We start from the raw sequence: 20,661 nt of genomic DNA, 5'->3' as shown, positions 1-20,661 counted from the left end.
ACATTTACTGACTGATCAAAAGTCGAAATTTCATTGGTTAATTATGAATCATTTTTAATTTAGACGCCAAATACATATCCACTATATTATCCAATCAAATTAAATCCGATTGGTGTATTCTCTCATAACTGATATCAATATATTCACATACATAACAACTACTGACATACAAAAAAATAGTTACCTTTTTCAACATACATCATATATACATTATATATTGGTAAACAAGTTAAAAGTATGTTCATAAATAGTAAAATATTTTTTGTTGTTGCTTTAGTTCATTTATCAAAATGATAAATAACCAAAAAAATTATTGATTTTAAAAAGCACAAATATTGATTAATCAAAATTGTGGCTATCATTATTAATAATATAATATATATACATTATACACTTACATAAAATAAGTAATATAATCAATATAAGAATGAAATTATGAATTATATATGGTTAATATGGTGTATTCTAACATGGATAACAGCTATCTTATGTACCATTGGTTGTTTATTACCATATTGGTTAGATGGTAAAATTTTTTCCAATTATGAAATCACTACTCATGAACAAAATCTAATAAAACATACTACTACTATTACTACTACTTATTCTAAAGATATATCAAGTACATTAAATTTATTTCGTCGTTGTATTTATCCAGTATATACAAATGTAATCACAGATATTTTATCAGAAAATCCATTTAAAGCAAAACTATTTTTTAATCAACCAATTCATTATAAATTAAATATAAAACAACATTATTTAGAATCATCTCTTATTCATATACAAACTAATTGTGGTTATTATCAATTTTTTGATATACCTCATATAGCATGGAGATTTAGTTTAATCTTATTAATTATAAGTTGTTGTAGTTTATTTTTTTTAGCATTTCTATTATCATTTACTGGGTGTTATTTAAATTTTCTATGGAGATTAAATATACATCGTATATGTCAATTAGGATTATTATTAACCGGTAAGTTTATTTATTAATTTATTGATTCAATCAATCATTTAATTTCAATGTTTTTTTCTGTATTGGTTGTCAATGAAATTTCATTATATTATATAAATATCAGAAAAGGTTTTGTGAAAATCTGGAAAAACTGGAAGCATTGAATAGCCATTTCGTTCTATTGTGGAACTCTTCAGAAGTGCGCATCCATGATTAGTGGAGTTCAATCAAGTCTGTTGTGAGATAGTAACTCACTGAAGATAATGGTGGATTTGTCATTTAATTTCGTGGATCGGTTGAGGTTAGACATTAACACCGTTGGATGCTGGTCAGTTCAGTGGTCTAGAAGTTAAGCATACACAGGCGAGATTAAATGTCGTGGGTTCAAAGCTCGCGGGGTGCGGTATCGTGGATGCGCAATGCTGAGGAGTTCTACAATAGAACGAAATGGCCATCCAGTGCTTCCAGGTTTTCCATGATAGTCTAGCTTCAACTGACTCATGATCGCAACCATTAGAAGGATTACTATGATATCCACAAAACTCCGTCTGATATCAATTAACATACTCTCACTCGTGACTCGCTTCAAGAGGTATTATATAAATCTTTAACTGGTTAATAATAATTATATTACAATTATATGACAACTATTATTCATTGATTTATTGACTATATTACAGTTTTTTTTATATTGAATGATTCATAAGTTAGGGATGTTATAGAAGTAGGCAGTTCGCAAAAAGACTCGTGTGCATTTTGTAGGAAGTTTCCGTCTTGAGATGATGTTAGTTAGAAAATCATCGAAATCTAGAGTGTATAGTTTGATTAGTGAGTAGTAGTGACCAGTATCATGTTAGTCTTGCCTTTTTAGTACTGATCGCATCCTATTGATCAAGTGGAGATGAAGCCACTAGTTTAGGTAACTTATGATTGTATGGACTATATATTCGTGTATTATGGTTTGAAGTGGTCACCAGAAAACTATGATCTTAGGTTCCATGCCAGTTAGCAGTTATCGGTAAAAAGAAGTACCTTGAATATTAAGGGAAAAGATGCTACCTGTGGGGTCTAAAATAAATATTACATTTTTTTAGCTGTTCATATAAATATATTGTTGTGATGAGTGCTGATCCAGTGCCAATCTAGGTCTAGGGTTTTCGACTGACTTCCTTGAATAACCTACCTTCAAAGCTAGGTTGTGTCAAGCAGACGTTATATTCTAATTCGGTAGTTTTCAAACCTTGTGAAATTATAACTTGAACTTGGAAAGAAACAGTTTTTCCCGTTTGACAGTCATGAGTGAAAACATTCGATTCTCGACAGCTAAGTGTATCTCACTTTTAGCTGAAACATCAGAATCGTCCAAGGGATCTCATATTAATTAATCTGAATGTCAGTAGATCTTCTATGATTGAGTATATGATTTTAATGAATTTGTTAATCAATTATATGATACTGCAGATTTTTAATTCATACAATAACCTTTATTAATTCTTGATGGTTGAGTTTCACCTTGTATCTGCTCTTCTTACTGTAGTTGTGAAATCATTCGATTGATAAAATAACATTCTGAAAAACATCTAAATTAATGACAAAATCAATCATTTCACTGATTGAAATCATGAGTCAATTGAAGCTAGACCACCATGGGAAACCTGAAAGCTTCAATTGACTCATGATTTCAATCAGTGAAATTTCTAAAATCTCCACAAAACCCTTCTGATAAAATCAATAATTGTCGATTCAAAAAGACAAAGAAATAACCCTTCGTTTTCTAGAATCCTCTTAGGAGTTTTCTACTGGCTTACTACATACTTAAGCCTGTTACTCCTCGTGGAGCATAGGCCACCGACCAGGATTCCCTAACCAACTTTGCACTGGGCAATTCTTTCTGGTTGCTACACATTCCTTTGATTTCTGTTTCCAATTCCCGACGCAATATGTTCTTTGGTCCTCCTTTGTTCCTGCTCCTTTCAGGACTTCAAGTTAGGGCTTGCCCCGTGATGCACTTTGATGTTTTCCGTCATGTATGTCCTATCCACTTCCATTGTCTTTTCCTAATTCCGTCCTCAACTGGAAGTTGGTTTGTTCTCTCCTACAGTAGGCCATTGCTGATAGTATCCGGTCAATGGACATTCGGTATCTTTCGTAGACAATCGTTTATAAATACCTGTACCTTTTGATGATGGTCGTAGTAGTTCGCCAAGTTTCGACTCCGTTCACTAGGATTGTCTTGACGTTTGTATTGAGGATTTTGACCTTGATATTGGTTGACAATTGTTTTGACTTCCAAATGTTCTTCAACTGTAGGAATGCTGTCTTTGCTTTTCCAATCGTTGTCTTTACATCTGTATGAGATCCTCCACGTTCTTCGGTGTTGCTATCCAGATACATGAAACTTTCCACCTCGTCCATATTCTCCCCATTAAGCCTGGTTGTGTTGGTGTTCTTCATGTTGTATTTGAGGATCTTGCTTTGTCCGTTGTGTATGCTGAGGTCTGCTGCTGTAGAGGCTGTTGCTGCACTGGTTGTCTCGACCTACATTTATTCGTGTACATAGGATAACAGGGCCAGATCGTCTACGAAGTACAAATCGCCTAGTTGCATCCAAGATTCCCGTTGTATTCCACATTTTTTCTCAGATGTGGAGACCTTTATATCCAATCAACCAACAGAAGAAAGAGGAAGGGGAAGAGTAGTCAGAATTGTCTGACTCTAGTCTTCGCTTGAAATGCATCCGTCATCTGTTCTTCATTCACACTTTGCACTGTAGTCCGTCGTATTACTTGACAATTTCTCTGGGTAAACCATAGTGTCGAAGAAGGTTCTATGATGTTCTTCTATCTACACTGTCAAATACTTTCTCATAGTCAAGGAATTTAATGTTAAGTAGCGAGTTCCATTTAATTGATTGTTCAACATTGATCCGTAGTGTCACAATTCGGTCTGCGCAAGACCGATCTTTACGGAATCCAGCCTATTGATCTTGAAGTTGGGAGTCTACTGAATCTTTCATCCGATTCAGTTACACTCTTTTGAAAACGTTTCCTTGTACTGATAGTGGTGTGTTGCCTCTGTAGTTGGAAGTTTCTAGAGAATATTAATTAATCAATGTTTTTTCAGAAGGTTTCTCGCCTTTCAAAGGGCTTTCAACACTAAATCAATTCCCTCTTATTTTGTTTTATCAAAAAGCGTGACAAAAATAACAAAATTTGCAAACATTTAAATGTAAACATTTACTTTCAGATCAGTAAATATCAATAATAATTTAAAACATTTGGGTTAAATCTCAAGGAAATTGAAATCACTTATAAGATTACAAGATTATTTAAAAAGAAATAGGCTAGCTCAGTGGTAACGTCTCTGATTGTGAAGCTGGGTGACATGGGATGGAATCCTCCAGGGAGCACCAGTTCCCTCAAGATTACAGGTACACCTTGCTGACGAGTGACAAGTAGCACGAAACCTGGATCAAGGGTTTCCTGTAGAAATAGGTTCATTTAAACTGTATCTCTTGGGGTTTAATTTAATTCATAAGCGGTATTGAATCACACCTAAATGATTCTAATCAATATGCATTTAAAATGTATTCTGAAAGTTTTAAGTTTAGTCCCTAGTGAGGTTAACAATATAAACTATTAGTAAAGGCTACTGTTTAAGAACGAAATAGTTGTTTAATGATCTTAGGTTTCCAATAGACGTGTCGGAAAAAGTATCATTGTATGATGAATACATTATAATGATAAATATTATTGATATCTGATTATTTAATTAATTTAATTCATTAAATTATTTCGATTTATCTACCTATCTAACTGTCTATCAATGTAGATTTAATAAGAAACATTGTGTAGAATGATCACTGACTATTTTATGAAATAAAAAAACCCTTTTTTCAATAGTTGAAATCATGAGTCAATTGAAGCTCGAATACCACGGAAAACCTGGACGCACTGGAAGGCCGTTTCGTTCTGTTGTGGGACTCTTCAGCAGTGCGATCCATGATACCACCTCACGGGATTCCAACACAAAATCTATCAGTCTCGCGCGCAAACGCTTAACCAGTAAGCCAATGAGCCGGCCGGCATCCAATGGTGTTAAGGTCTAACTTCAACTAATCTACGAAATTGAGCGACACATCCACCATTATCTTCAATGAGTTACAATCTTAAAACGGACCCGGTTGAACTGCACTGGTCACGGCTTCTCACTAGAACTACAGGAAACCCTTTTTGTCTGAAAAATTATTTTTTCTCCTAATTAACAAAGGCTTTTTGTAATCGCAATAATTTAAGGATGTCATGTTCACTTTAAGATTCAAACATCATATGTAGCCTATTGTACATAAATTTAGGTTTATACTACTGAATAAACTAAAATATACAGAAATAACTATTTAATAATTCAGTGGTTGAGATCATGAGTCAATTGAAGCTAGACTACCATTGGTTGAAGTTAGACATTAACACCGTTGGATGTCGGCCGGCTCAGTAGTGTGGTGGTTAATCGCTTGCGCGTGAGACCGATCGGTTGTGGGTTCGAATCTCGCAAGGCGGGATCGTGGTTGAGCACCGCTGAGTCCCATAAAAGAACGCAACGGCCGTCCAGTGTTTCCACGTTTTCCATGGTAGTCTGGCTTCAATTAACTCATGATCTCAATTATTGCAATTACTATAATATTCACAAAAACCCTTCTGATATTTATTATTTCTTACTTTTAGCTAATGTCAATCAATACCAAACATATATGTTTGTTTGAATCTCCACAAACTGATTTCAGTTTGGAAGCAATCAACATTTATTTCGTCTTACTATGATATTTCTTAGTAGAGCGCACCCATAAATTTACTAGAGACTGAATCAAGGACCTACAGGTCTCTCTTTGAAAGTTGAAACATTGGAAATACTGGGTAGGCTTCCATTAGAATCATTTTAACTTTAGTCAATTTTCTATATAGTGCGACGATCACCACATGTTATTCATGATGTCTGTTTCACTCCAAACATGTTTAATATATGTTAGTCATAACTTCTAACTAAGATTTCAGGAATATTTTTAAGTGAATTAGTTGTAAGCTGATTATAATAGTTAAGTTGAAGGGGTTTTGTGGAGATTAGTTCAGTTTGTATGCTTTATTGTTAACACATTAATGTCTATTAAGAAGTTTCATACTAGGATGAAATAGCTGTCCAATGTTCTTTGGTTTTTAATCGTACAGCAACTGAGATTAATTCGCGACGAGTGAAATCTATAAATTAAATCAATTTCCACGACACCCCTTCCAATAAATAATAAACATTAAACCAATCTAATGTTCACTATAAATTTATTGAAAATGTAAACAGCCATCAAAACGGAGTCATTAGTACAAATAATAAAATCATAATGTTAATTGTACAAATCAGCTCTATGGGTAGGTAGTAACTGATAGTATCCTGAATACTTCTTAATGGGGATCAAGATCTATTACTCACGTGTGTAGTGTGTATGGTCACAAAATGAAGACATTCAATCTAACGGCAAACTCTGTTTAATGTAAGAGATATTTTAAATCTGTACTTTTTAAACTCACCAATAAAGATGTAAATTCAGCATTTAACGGTATCGTAGTGAACGAGAACACCAGTGAGGACAATGCAATGTATTAGAACGCGATATTACAGAATATTTTAGTAAAATCTGAGAACCATACAGTAAACGCTTCATTTGCAAAATGTCTCAGCTTTGATTGTTCCCTCGTTCCCATACCCATTATTCTCTTTTCTCGTTCTCTTTTCTTCGACCTTCCTAACCGTCTATCACCAGGCATTTCTCTTTCGATTGGTGGTACATAATACTTACAACTGTCGACATTAGCAGCACCAACCACAGGATTACTAGTAATAATTATCAGACAACTGTAGGTGAACTAGCGGTCATAGTCATAATTCAGATTGCGACTTTAAGAAAATGAGGAGAGATAGAGACTAGATAAAAATGTAATTTAAGGCAAAAATGATAATAGAGTACATAAGATGAATTGGGAAATCGATAAAGGCAAGATCGAATAAAGCTATCCGTTTTGATTTACACCAATCATCATAAAATTTAACTGTAAAAAATTCCAGCTTTTTAAATCATGTATAAAATTTATACGAATTTAGATTTAATATTGATTACAATTACACTACCGCATGGGCTAGCCCATGGTGTACGATTAATTGATGCGCGTTGGTTATACTTGACCTTGACGAGGATCGATGAACTATTCGATATTCAGTGCTCAACAGCCAGATAATTTGGCTCGGGCTCAGTGACATTTCACTGGCCTTACAACATAATATTAGTGAATGAACTGTGAATATGTAAATGAGAGTGGAGTTTTAGTTCATTATATTTAATCAGAGAGAGGTTTTGTGGATATTATAGTAATTTAATAGTTAACCACCATGGAAAACCTGAAAGCACTGGAAGGCCGTTTCGTCTTATTACGGGACTCCTCAGCATTATGCATTCACGATCTCGCCTCACGAGATTCGAGCTCAAGACCTATCGGTCTCACGCGTGAACGCTTAACCACTATACCACTGAGGATAAATGTTTTGGAAAATGGATTAATTGTAATCACTGACCATGTTACTTGAATCAGTTTAATTGAATTAAGAATAAATAATATAGGAATATGAATGTTTCATGAAAAGAAATATGTGATGATATGATAAGTAAAATTACTGAATGTATTCACCTCAGCTCCATTAAGTTTATCTCTATGGGTTACACTCAAGCATAAAATATGTAACTGTATACATTTTCATAAATTATTTTGAACTGAATACAAAAAAAACCCCGAATGGTTTCGCTATTATAATACGATATTCACTGATAGTTAGATGAGAAAGTATGTTATGTTATTCATGGATTTAATCACTGTTGTACAAATAGAAGGACCTATGAGTAGTTGTCTAGGACACCTATAACTGCTAGATGAATTTCTTTGGAAGTTTGAAGGTGTTGAACATTACTTTGAAATAATTGGAATTTTTGTAAATTCTCAGAAAATTCCAAAAAGTAAATAAATCATTATGTTTTTCTTTAAATACATTAGTTAAGCACTAAAACGTTGTTAGAAATCTTATATAAATATAACTAGCAACCTTATCAATGTATTTAGGTTTCCATGATCAAATTAATCTGGAAATCAATATTTAGTTTATATTTTCACTTTTCAGTTTTTCTTCAATGTGTTCAAGTGTTAAAGATTGTAGAATTGATCTAGGTAATTAGAGATCTCAGACATTCAATGTACTGAACCTTTTTATAATAACTCATGTTAATAGAATCACTAAAACATTGTACGTTAAGGAAGTTCATTTCGATAATCCAGTACTGAGTAGAAATGGTAAATTTTAAATGAAATGACACGTCACAGTAAACTGTATTGGTTGAATCATGTATTGTTAAGCTATTTAACTGTATTTTTTAAATTATCTAGCGTTCAATAGCTTGGATTTGTTACGAAGGTTACCTAGTTGCCACTTATCTCAGTTTATTTAATTAATGTCATTAAAAAGAAAGGGGGGCTATGGAAAACGATTAATAAGAGTAATGCATTGGACAAATCAAACAATATCCATGGTATTGATAGGTACAATAGTTGACTGGTCATGTCAACTGTAATAATCAATTGAAATATTTATCTAGTCAAGATCAGTAATCTCTGTATGACCACTATCTACGATTACGTACTTCATGTATTAGACAAAAGCCGCTTCCGATACACTTCGTTTCTTACTATATGGTCGAAAGTAGTGAAGTGTTAATAATAATAATAACCGTATTCATTACTATAAATCGTAAGGAATCTTCAGCATTAGTAGTACAGTAATACAATAAATTTCTCTTTAACAGTCATTCAAATTGCAATTTTTAAAAACATTGTATTTTATACATGATCTTTTCATTAGTCAGTATCTGGTACTTATTACAGAAAGTTTTCTTATCAGTTCTCAGGTATTACAACTATAGTTTTTTCTCATACATGTAATATATTCAGTTCTTGTGTTTGTTCAAAGAGTAGACAAAGAGAAAATTATGTCAATAAGTATCGGGTTTCAATTTAAGATGTCCAGTATTTAGCATCGTCAGTGAGAGCATATAAAATCAGAATGTTTAAGTATTTGATTTAAACTGATCGAAATCAGGAAGTTTTATTGTAATATTTAGTACAACTGAAAAATAGGTGACCTGAATATGTTGAGCAGGTCGTTGTATATCTGTAATATAATAAATCAGACTATCAGTGATATCAGGTGACTGGAATAAAAAATTGGATAGGTTCAATTGGTCAGCAAATTCCCGCTTGAATCATTTAGATAAAGAGAGAGGTAAAGTGATGTAAACTTTGTATTTGTGGTTCGAAAGGTAAATGAAAATCTATGGTTTGAGGAAAGTTGTTCCAAATACACCTCAGTAACATATGGGCCCTGTTATTTTTTCATAATTGTTGTATAAAGTTTTTGTTTTTCTTATTAATAAGTTCTAAATTCTTCATTCCACTCCCTAACTGTTAATCTCTCCCACTAGTCTTTTTCAAAGATCTACTTATCAGGTAGGGACTAATGTATATGGCTTAGAGCCGTACGCAAATGTGAGGTATATTCATACTACCTGACTCCTCCAGAGCAAAGTAGATAAGACAGGATTCGAACTTACAAATTAGTGGTTGAAAGTCGAATGGATAAAATTCACTCAACCACAGCCTACTTGTAGTGAGGGCATAGTAAGTTATTGTTCAAATGTAAACCGACGCAAAGCTAATGATATCAGATCTTACACTCTATATGTCTTTTTTATATCCAAGATGATAAATTGTCTTAGCATTGGCATACATACATATGTATGGGGTTAGGAGCAAGTTTGACTGACTGACTGACCTACTAAATTAGATCAGACTATCTTGATTTGACTAGTAACATTTCCAATAAAGTTGACCAGTAAATAATTTTCCATATACATTGTAACAAAAATTATCATTAAAAATGTTACATGATTAATCATGTAATTTCTCGTTTAAAATTTCAATTTTCAATGGTGATATCAGATAAATTCTTCATCTTTACCATTTACTTATTTGCACACATACATGCATACGTATCTGTTTACCTACCTACCTAACTACCTACCTACCTACATACATACATACATACATACATACAAACGTACTGGTATATCTAACATATGCCCATTTATCATTATAGTACTTGAATAACAGAAATTCGATTTTATCTGATAGTTACGTAGATTGGGTTATATATATACCCATATGTATACCCATATATAACAGCAGTGTACGCGAATACTTTGATCAATTAACGATTTTATGTGAAGAAAGGTGGTTTGAAGCAAGAAAAAAATTAAAGAAAACGTGCTTGTTATAGTTTCTTCATACAAGATAATCATTGTAATACAATCTTAATGATAGAAATTTTCATTGCATACATTATTACTATTTGATGAATTAGGTCTATTATATTAAATGAAAGAAAGAAACTGATCAATGTTTCATTGGATTTTTATGTTTTAACAAATATATCGTTACACTTATACACGGATACATACATATTAACACTTAATAGTTGTTTAGACTTGATAGAAATTATGGCTATCAATGTTTCATCTTGATTAATAGAAGAATTCTTCTTTGTTTCACATTGAAATCATTTTAACATTTGAATGTATATTTATGTTGCTGTTGTTGTTGTTGTAGTTGTAGTTGTCTAGCCATAGTTGTACGTATTTATGTATGTGGAAGTAGTGCTTGTATTAACACTTCAAATCGACAAATAGTTTTAAATAATAGAGTGTTTTATCGATAAAGGTGTTAATTTACTTGAATTTTCATTATTAGGTTATAGGTTTTAAGCCCACTCTATCTGATATGGTTTAGGTGACTGAATAGCTTTACTAGATACGATGAAATAAAATTGTAGCTCAAAGGCATGGACTAGAGAATTGAGTTTTTTTAAAGTCTTTATCACATATATTATTAGAATTATGTTGGTCAATATACAGTTTTCACAATTTATTGATCACTGGGTGGTGATCAATGTCATGTGGGTCAAGTCCTTATTTAGTGCAGATCGAATGATATCGACCATGTTGCAATGTGGCCACCAGTCTAGGTGACTCGACACTGCGTGCACTATATATCGAGATTAGATGGTGGTTGATGGTAGTTGACAGGTAACCCTGGACCCGGGTTTCGTGCTACTTGGCACTCGTCAGCAAGGTGTACCTGCACTAAATAAGGACTTGACATACATGACATTGATGACCACCCGGTGATCAATCAATTGTGATTATATCTCAGTCCTACAGGAGGTTAGTCACGGCTCGGATAGCTCAGTGGTAACGTCTCTGACTGTGAAGCTGGGTGACACATGATCGAATCCTCCAGGGAGCACCAGTTCCCTCAAGATTACAGGTACACCTTGCTGACAAGTGCCAAGTAGCACGAAGCCCGGGTCCAGGGTTTCCTGTCGACTACCTCCAACCACCATCTAATATACAGTTTATATAACAGATTGACTCGAGCTAAACAATCATAGATAAGTAAGAGATTATGGATGGATGTCTCCTCATAGTTATGAGTTTCCTCAGCAGTGCTCACATACAATTCTACCATTGATCAAACCCAAGATCTTCAGGGTTATTGGGTGATTTGAGGTATCTTTTGTTACCTGGGCTTGGCTCTAGTTGGTACAAGTCAACAAAGCGTACCTGTAATCTTGAGACAATTGATACTTCAAAGTTAAATTAATATAAATCATTTTCTAGTGTTCTTGATTTCTTTCTGTTCAAACTTATAGGAGATTATAGTTGAAAGACTAAGTATCAGTCGTTCACTTTATCTAGCTCATATAGATCCCGTTTGTACCCGAAGAATCTCATCATCAATATATAAGACATCATGAATCATAACAATTATAAATGGTACTCCTCATTTTTAAGAGGGAATTGAATGAAACAACATATTAATGAATAAAGAATAACTATTATTTCTACCCAAGTTAACTTCATTTTCATGAGTCATAATTTTATCAGACAAAGACAACTGACCTGTGTCAGTGAAATAAAATTAGTTATTTAAAGAAGAAATACAATTCTGTATTTTTTTTCAAAAATAAGGGTTGAAAGCGATGAAAAAGTGGTGTGATACTTGGACAACAAGTTACTCGTTAAGAGTCTGTCCAAACGATGTACCAGCATAAATCAATCATCATTTATTCAGTTACTTTATATAATTCGCTTAAGCTTAGATCAAACTTACCGTACAAGTTTATTAAATTGATTATGAGTAACAACGATCTTAAGTGGTTTGTGATGGTCTACAGAAAACTCTTCACCTCGATTTCTTACGAGAAGTACCTGGAATCTTATGGGAAGCAAAGTTTCCTGTAGAATTCAAACCTGTTTCAACTAACTTCACTAACTTATCCTATTATGTTTTTCAGTCTCTTAATCAAATTAATAAATCAGGAAAATTTACTAATACGACTACACTTCATCTCTATCAGACCATATACCTTCTATTTCAACCAATGACACTCTTCGGTAAGTAACAAATAACCTTGAAGGATCGGTCATGACAACTCCTATTCCTAATGACCAGAAGTGCAGCTTTCTTCTAGCACAGTAGTCGGTCAGAATAAGAACACAACAAGCAAACAAAACATTTATAGATTTATATAAACTAATTAACAGACCACTACATACTACAAGTAAGAAATTATAGAATGGACACAACGGAGTCAGAGATAATTCAGGAATGGTAAAACGTATACCGACAGCTAAGACTTCAAAGGAAGGCTTATAAATAGAATAACATAGAAATACCATAAACTAATTACTTTATAAGTGTGTAATAAAAGTAGAGATAATACATCATCCTATAATAATGGTAAACGTTTCGAACTTCTCAATATCCACTTCGTTTTAACGACATTTATTTCAGAAACTTCATACACATAGTTCCCTTTATCATCTTGAAGAGAGCAAGTACCTAGATTTCAGTAGTTTATTTCCAATGAGTTACACGAAAGTATTGATCAAAACACTATTTTCTAGAGTAAAAAAAAATATGTACCATTAACAAACTGGAAAGTGAATCGATGAACGTTGAAAATTGCATAGGAGACAAATGTTACCCACACGAACTCATTGATAAATGTTAAAGAAAACTGAAGACAAGTCGGATGTAGTTACAGTCAATAAAAGCCAAGGTTTATCCATTTCAACTCCAAAGGTGGCGGCGTTGTAGGGACGATGATTAAGAGGCTTAATGTTGTATTAGCCAGAACTTACTCTGAAGCCAAGCTATTAATATTGCCTGAAACAACATGTTCAATAATTCAGTTGAAAGCTATCAAGTACCTTTTTTATGTTACCGTTAATCGAATCTATAGATTCACATGTGCCTGCCAAAGCAACTAGACTGTCCGAATGGAGAGGAGAGAATAACTTAGATTGTTTTGATCATGTTCTGGAAAGTCTTCGAATAAAGGGAAGAAATATTTTAAATAACATGATTACTGGACATTTCTTAGACACAGGACATCAAGTTGATGCCTTGAAATCTCTGAAGGTGATTAATAAACAATCAAACTCCAATCTTTTGAAATTTGTTAAAGTCATCTCTATGAGGCATCAAAAACCGGATGTTCGTGTTCGTGCTTTGATAACATAAACGTCTTTTCAACACATTATGAAATTTTGTTTAACACTTTCTTTCAATCAATTACATCATTACGTCATTTTTATTCCAACTATGTTCTAAATGAATAATCCTATTTTAAATAACTGAGCTTCACTCATTTTATTCCTACTTATCAGAGTTTATTCATTACGTAACCACTAGTTTCTATCCCTTTAAACTTTTATTACTATCATCAGAATGGGTTTTGTGGAGATTTTTAGAAATTTCACTGGTTGAAATCATGAGTGAATTGAAGCTAGACTACCATGGAAAACCTGGAAGCACTGGACGGTCGTTTCGCCCTAGTATGGGACTCCTCAGCAGTGCGCATCCACGATCTCGCACCCCGCGAGATTCAAACCCAGGACCTATCAGTCTCGCGCCAGGCGCTTAACCAACTAGACCACTGAGCTGGCCGGCATCCAATGGTGTTAATGTCTAACTTCAACCAATCCACAAAGCTGCGCCACCGTGCATCATTGTCTTCAGTGAGTTCCTATCTCACAACTGCTGAGGAGTCCCATACTAAAACGAAAACGCCGTCAAGTGCTTCCAGGTTTTCCATGGTGGTATAACTTCAATTAACTCATGATTTCAACCAGTGAAATTTTGTTACTATCGTTGTTGTAGAATGTTCTTTCACATAAGATATTTATTTTGTCTATTAAATTTATTTACGCCCTTTCTATACCATAATGATATGTGATCATATCAACTTTCATCCAAACTCCTTTATGTAATCAATTCCAAACTATTTTATAACTATATTTGTTTAATATTACAGATTGTAAGTAGCTGACAAGAACCAAACGAAATCAGTGGAATTCATGTTATACTACTCAAATCATTGTACTTACTCTTTTCAAGTTTCTATCTGATTTGCTCAATGTATATCATTAATTTGTAGATTGTTTCTATCAATGTTGGAAAATTTCCTTTGAACTCTATAATAATAGATATTGATGTTAATGTATTCCGAATTGTAAAACATGTTAGTTTCGTATATTTAACATTAGAGTTGATTATTTTTTCTTTATATGGAGAATATAACTGACTGATTAGCTTTCCTCTTTATTACCGAAGACATGTAAGATTGGGTTATTTTTGATGTAAATTCACTGATTACTTTATCGATGTATTGATTATCAATGGATTCATCACTATGTTTAGTTTTGTTTTCTTTCAACTAAACAGTTATTGATAGAGATATATTTTTTCCATATTATTATTCTCTGTGTTAACGTGGATAACAAAATTGTTTCATTTTGTCTTAAATACCCCCCCCTCGGATATTAATTAACATATTCTCACTAGTGACGGTCTTCAAGAGGTATTTCCTACAGTTCTAGTGAGAAGCAATGACTAGTGGAGTCCAACCGGGTCCGTTGTGAGATAGTAACTCACTGAAGATAATGGTGGATTTGTCGCTCAGTTTTGTGGATTAGTCGAAGTTAGACATTAACACCGCTGGATGCTGGTCTAGTGGTTAGACGTTTGAGCACGAGACTGATAGATCCTGTATTGGCATCCCGTGAGGTGGTATCGTGGATGCGCACTGTTGAAGAGTTCCAGAATAGAACGAAACGACTATCCAGTGCTTCCAGGTTTTCCATGGTAGTCTAGTTCCAATTAACTCATGATCTCAACTATTAAAATTAACTAATTTTATGGAGTTTGATTTATATCTTGTCAATGCATGTACACCCACACATTCGTAAATATGATATTTATTATCAGAATGGGGGTCTGTGGATATTGTAGCAATTTTGGTAGTTGAGTTCATGAGCCGATCTAAGCTAGATCACCATTGAAAGTCTGGAAGTGCTGGATGGCCGTTTCGTTCTAGTATGGGACTCCTTAGCAGTGCTCATCCACGGTCTCACATGTGGAACTGAAACCCAGGACGTTCAGTCTCGTACGCGAACGCCTAACCTCTAGACTTCTGTGCCGGTATGTATTTAGTGTGAGGAAGAAATGTTAGTGTTTTTATAGTGTATACAGTCTCCCTCATTTTGTTGACTACTTAAACAAATTATATTGGTTACGCAATAAGACAGGAAAATGCTTTTAACAATTTGAATGAAAGGGAATTTTACTCTGTGTCTATGTTATAGTTCGAAGAAGCCAATAACAATCAAAGACAATAGAATGTTTATTTCATTTTATTTTGATATTTTTCAACAATGATTAGTCACGATTGTGTTAAAGACTAAAACCAAGACTGTCAGATCTCCCAACCACTTTGTTCTTCAGATCATTATATTAGATTTGAATAGTTTGTATAGTTAGACTTCGTCGGGAATATTAATTGAATGAAATTGATTATAGACTTGGTTAAACTTTATTTCAGTTATTTAAACTGTCATATTTTGAAATATGTGCTTTTAAAGAAGCCTATATTATTGCTCTACCCTCATCAAATGACACTGTTATCGATTGATTTTGAGTATGGTTTTACAGTTTTGTGAAAATTATTGTCAAAAGAATTAGAAATTATTTCAACGTTTTCAACCTAATATTACTGTTTTATGTTCATTTCTGGTCTAAATCATCATACATTTTTATGATCAAAGGAATTAATTGTACACCACGAACTGACATGAGTTAGACAACTATTGAAAACCAGGAACCAGTGAACAGGTGTTTCATTCTAACATGGAACTCCTCAGAAATTCGCTCCCATGACTTCACCATAGATCGACTTCAATACCTTTAGACTTCAAAGCAAACGCTTGTTCTTCAGACCAATGAATAGTAGCCAACTAGTCAACTATATGTTTGACTGAAACTTATTTTTGATATTGCATAACCATCATTCATTATCATTGGTAATATCACTTTATGAAAACATTTTAATACTACTCTATTTGTTTTCAGTAATCTATACCACATATCTAGAAATGAAGTCTTTTCTTTTGTTCTAAAAAGGTCTCTTAATCCTATTATGTTGCATCCTGTTTCCTATTGGATGGTCTGACAATGATGAAATTATTCAAATATGTGGTGAAAGGCGTTCACGATTCGATCTAGGTAAGTATTCTTTGATTTTTGTGCATTTTACTATTAAATGAATGCATCAAAGTAGGAATAGTGATAATCAGAATAATGTTTCAACATTGAAGATTCATCTGAGCTGATGTACCATTAAAAATCAGGGATTATTGGTGAACTAATGTGCCGTAGTATGCAACTCCTTATCAGTGTGCACCCACGGCTTGACCAAACATCAAACTAAAGACCTTCATAAGAACCACAATTTTCTTCGACTCTTAGTCAGTTGAACGTGATGCTAGAAAAACCATTCTATAAAAGACTAGAGAATTTTTACTTCTGAAGAAAAGAGGATGAAATAAATCTACATCACAGTAAAATGACAGTGAGAAGTTGTTTTTTTTCTATGTGAAGTCAAGTCTCGTGTTCTGCATAATACTATCCGTCTATGGAACCGGCATCCACTTAACCATATTTCACATTTTCAGTTAAACTCAAACGAAATATTTATCCAGTGCTCTGTGTTATTCAATGGATATCCAGCTAGTGTCAGGGAATGTTCCCAAAATTTTCCGATTCTTTAAATACATTTATAAAAATTAACTGAGGGTTGAATATTTGGTGGTTACCGATAGTTACATCCTTTTGATATCTACTTTCTAACTGGACAGATTTTAGTTATTTTTAGATATACCAGTGAAATTCGATAACTATCAATCCAAATCGACTGTAGATTGATTCATCAATTTTTCTGCATTTCACTTGTCAAACGTCTCTTTTAGGTCACTGTCAACTTGGATGGGCCTATGTCGTAACAATAATGAGCGGTTTATTATCAATCTTTAGTTCTGTCTTTCCAAATCTATGCTTTCCAAAGATACTATTTGAAATCAAACAAAATAACAAATCTCGGCGTATTAAATCTAATGAAAGACAAACAGATGATGGATTAATACCACATTTTTTATCACATGACTTGTCAATGACGCCAACAATTTTAGCACCAGCCACACTAGGTGGACCACCATCAATTGAAACTGTATCAACTAGTTTACGTACGTCTGATCCACGTATTCATCATGTTGGTTTCGAATCACCATGGTTAAAAACTTGGGCTTGCTTGAATACACCCACTCAACATCAATCACATGGGCCAGTGGTACTAATACACCCAGATTATAATTTATCTTCATATTCAGGTGGTTATTATAATGGAGATAATCAATTAGGCTATAGTCAAGGAAGTTTAGATGACACTTCACCAGTCGGGACAGAGAAGAAATCTGCTATTGTGAATTCAATGAAACCAGATGTCTCCAAAAATTTAACGCAAAACATGGAAAACAATAAAAGTAACAATTAGATGGGTGATATGGAACAAGTTCACAATATCTTACATGATCTTTCACATTATGTATTAATTCATAATACATGAACTATTTGCACAGTTCTTACCTAAGTCAAAGAAAATGTTTCACATACACTGACTTTATCTTTTACATATATATATATATATATATATCAATTGACGAAATGTATAATTAAATGTATCTCTCAAGAATTCTTCATTGAGTATTCGGCTTTTAAAATACATGTATGAAGTGTACTACTTTATGCTATATAAGTAGTTAAACAAAATATAAAGTTAAAATTTTATGGACATTCATGTATAGTAAGTACAATAGAATAGAAACGTGGGCACATTATTAGAGTTATTCAGTATATCGTAATGAAAGGAAGGAGTAGGTGGTTATAAAATTTTATGACTGGCCATTGATAATTTTGAATGTTGGAAACTGTGTGAGTTTATAAGGGGACAATCACTTTTGCTTACAAGTATACTTAATGTATCAGTCAAATAACTTTCGTAAATGCATAGTTCAATAACATTCAGTAAAGTTAGTGAAAACCATATATATCGAGTCAAACACTTAACTTTGTTTATGTCATTCCTGACCTCTTGTTTTTTGTTTATTTATTAAAGTATAACCTATTAGAGAAGTCATTTCACAGACTGGTGCATTTAATTTTTTTCTGAGAGTAAAAGTTTATAATAGAAGATTGCGAAACATTCCCTAAGTTATTTTATTATGTGCTTGATTTCAACTGAATAAAACGAACTATTCTAAACTTCTCTGAATTTAGTACGTCCAAGTAGTTTGTAATAGTCTCTGCATAAATCTACAAGTCAACAATTAACTGCGTGTACTTACAACCCATGTCAAGGTTAAAAAGTAGTTGAGGGATCCCAAAGAAGACAGGCTGCTGAATAAAGCCGGTTATGTTACTAGTCAAAGTCTTAGCCTATGTTTCGTTGTCTTGGTTAAAAGAATTGATGCATACTTATACTTATAATCTATTTACAAATGATTCCGTTTGCTAATTTAAGCTTTTTAGTCATTGCTCAGACCTCTCACGCTTGTTGGTAGTTGGGAAAACGTGTAGGAAGTGTATATATATGTAGCTGGATCAAACATCAGGGATCATAACATTTATCAGTATAGCCTTCTTTTATGAAGGATAAAAAAATGAGTTTGATTTTTATTCCCCGTATTAATCAAGTCAGTTAATAAATATGTAATATGCTGGAAGTATTTACTTAATTCTATGTTTCGCTGTTTAATTGTTTGAATTCCCAGCCTATTAGATATTATTACTGAAGCAGAACTCGAAGATTAAAACTGTGGTATGTTTCAGTGTGAAGAGGTTTATTTCATCATGGAAACATGAAGATTTTTCTTTCTTTTACTAACGGATATACTCACTGATATACAGATTTCCCTCTATTGATTATTATCTAGTAAATGTCTACAGTGAATTAGTACAGAAAAAATGCCACATTAAATTAATACATGACCTTAGGGATAACTTAGTGATGACAATGAATTGTTTAAATAAGAGAAACCTTTTTTGAATCTGTGATCGAGATAAACAAAAATGTTTATTGGAAATCCTGTGTGTACTGCAAATGGAATTAAATGTTCAAGTTTAATAAAATGTTTACATTTCATGACCCTCGATCTTTTATATATCCACTTGATTAAATCACTAGATGATAGAGTTCATTAATGAGAAGTTTGCTTTACGCATATCAAACCAAAAACCTCTTTAATCATGAACACGACTAACTGTGACAACGATAGTGGGATGGTAAATTCCAGTGGTGCTCCTTCTATCCTCAGTGGGCAATCAAAACACAAAAACAGCAAAGAAATTTGCCTTCTGTCATTGTGTTATCATCCTGAGTGAAAAGCTTACAGGATTATGTACATCAGTTATATGAACACTGTTATATCTAGAGCTTGGATTCTTGCTATACCGCGTACCACTTGAGCACTCGAACGATAGAACCTTTCAAGTCATAAGTTAGAAGACAAAAACGAGTGAAAAGGAATGTTGTTCCAAACAGTGTTATATATGACACAAAACTCTCAGGTATTTAAAGTTTTTAGCAAAAACGAAATCATCATTACAGTCATTCAATCTGTATACAATGGTTTTTAGCATTTGTCTAATCGGGAAGCTATAAGTCGATATTCTGGAATGTTCTTCCGAAAGATGATTGGATGGAATATCTTCTACTCTTTCTGGGTTTCTTACAGTTTCCTTGAGTTCACTCGTGAGTTATCCTCACAACCACAACTTACCACGAATAAAAATTACTATATGTTCATAATTTAGTCATATGTGCTATGAGATTTAGTAATAAAAAATTCTTTGTTTAAGATATGGGTTTGTAAAGGTTTTGTACAGCTTTAGGGTAATTTTCATCACTTAGAAAACTGTTGAAAACTAACAAGCATTACGATATTATACTATTCTACATTGGAATCTCTCAACAACACACGCATAAGACATCATACTGTAATTGAACTTAGTCTGAGGAAAATCACCTCTGAAGTGTACTAACTTTTGTTGTAATATACAAAAAAATAGTAGAGCTAATCCGTGTCGGGTGGAAACAGGTGTCTATCTCAG

At 33.3% G+C, this 20,661-nt stretch overlaps 1 protein-coding gene across 1 annotated transcript; it reads left to right on the top strand.

The window, feature by feature from the left end:
* The first annotated feature begins 228 nt into the window (after positions 1-228).
* Positions 229-18,507, top strand: LHFPL4 (LHFPL tetraspan sub member 4 protein). The gene is made up of 3 exons (XM_051216938.1): positions 229-979; positions 16,621-16,722; positions 17,466-18,507. The coding sequence occupies exons 1-3, from the start codon at positions 436-438 to the stop codon at positions 18,044-18,046; spliced, it is 1,227 nt and encodes a 408-aa protein (XP_051065571.1). The 5' UTR covers positions 229-435; the 3' UTR covers positions 18,047-18,507.
* The last annotated feature ends 2,154 nt before the right edge of the window (positions 18,508-20,661 follow it).

Source organism: Schistosoma haematobium, chromosome 6 (genome assembly GCF_000699445.3).
Source record: "Schistosoma haematobium chromosome 6, whole genome shotgun sequence".
Classification (NCBI taxonomy): domain Eukaryota; kingdom Metazoa; phylum Platyhelminthes; class Trematoda; order Strigeidida; family Schistosomatidae; genus Schistosoma; species Schistosoma haematobium.
This window is presented reverse-complemented; position numbering and strand designations above follow the sequence as displayed.

What these genes read in the sequence shown, in the direction of transcription:
- LHFPL4 (XM_051216938.1), top strand. Translation starts at nt 436, where the DNA reads ATGAATTATATATGGTTAATATGGTGTATTCTAACATGGATAACAGCT. An exon ending in ATTAGGATTATTATTAACCG is followed by an intron (nt 980 to 16,620) that starts GTAAGTTTATTT and finishes TGTTCTAAAAAG; the next exon opens with GTCTCTTAATCCTATTATGT. An exon ending in GCGTTCACGATTCGATCTAG is followed by an intron (nt 16,723 to 17,465) that starts GTAAGTATTCTT and finishes CGTCTCTTTTAG; the next exon opens with GTCACTGTCAACTTGGATGG.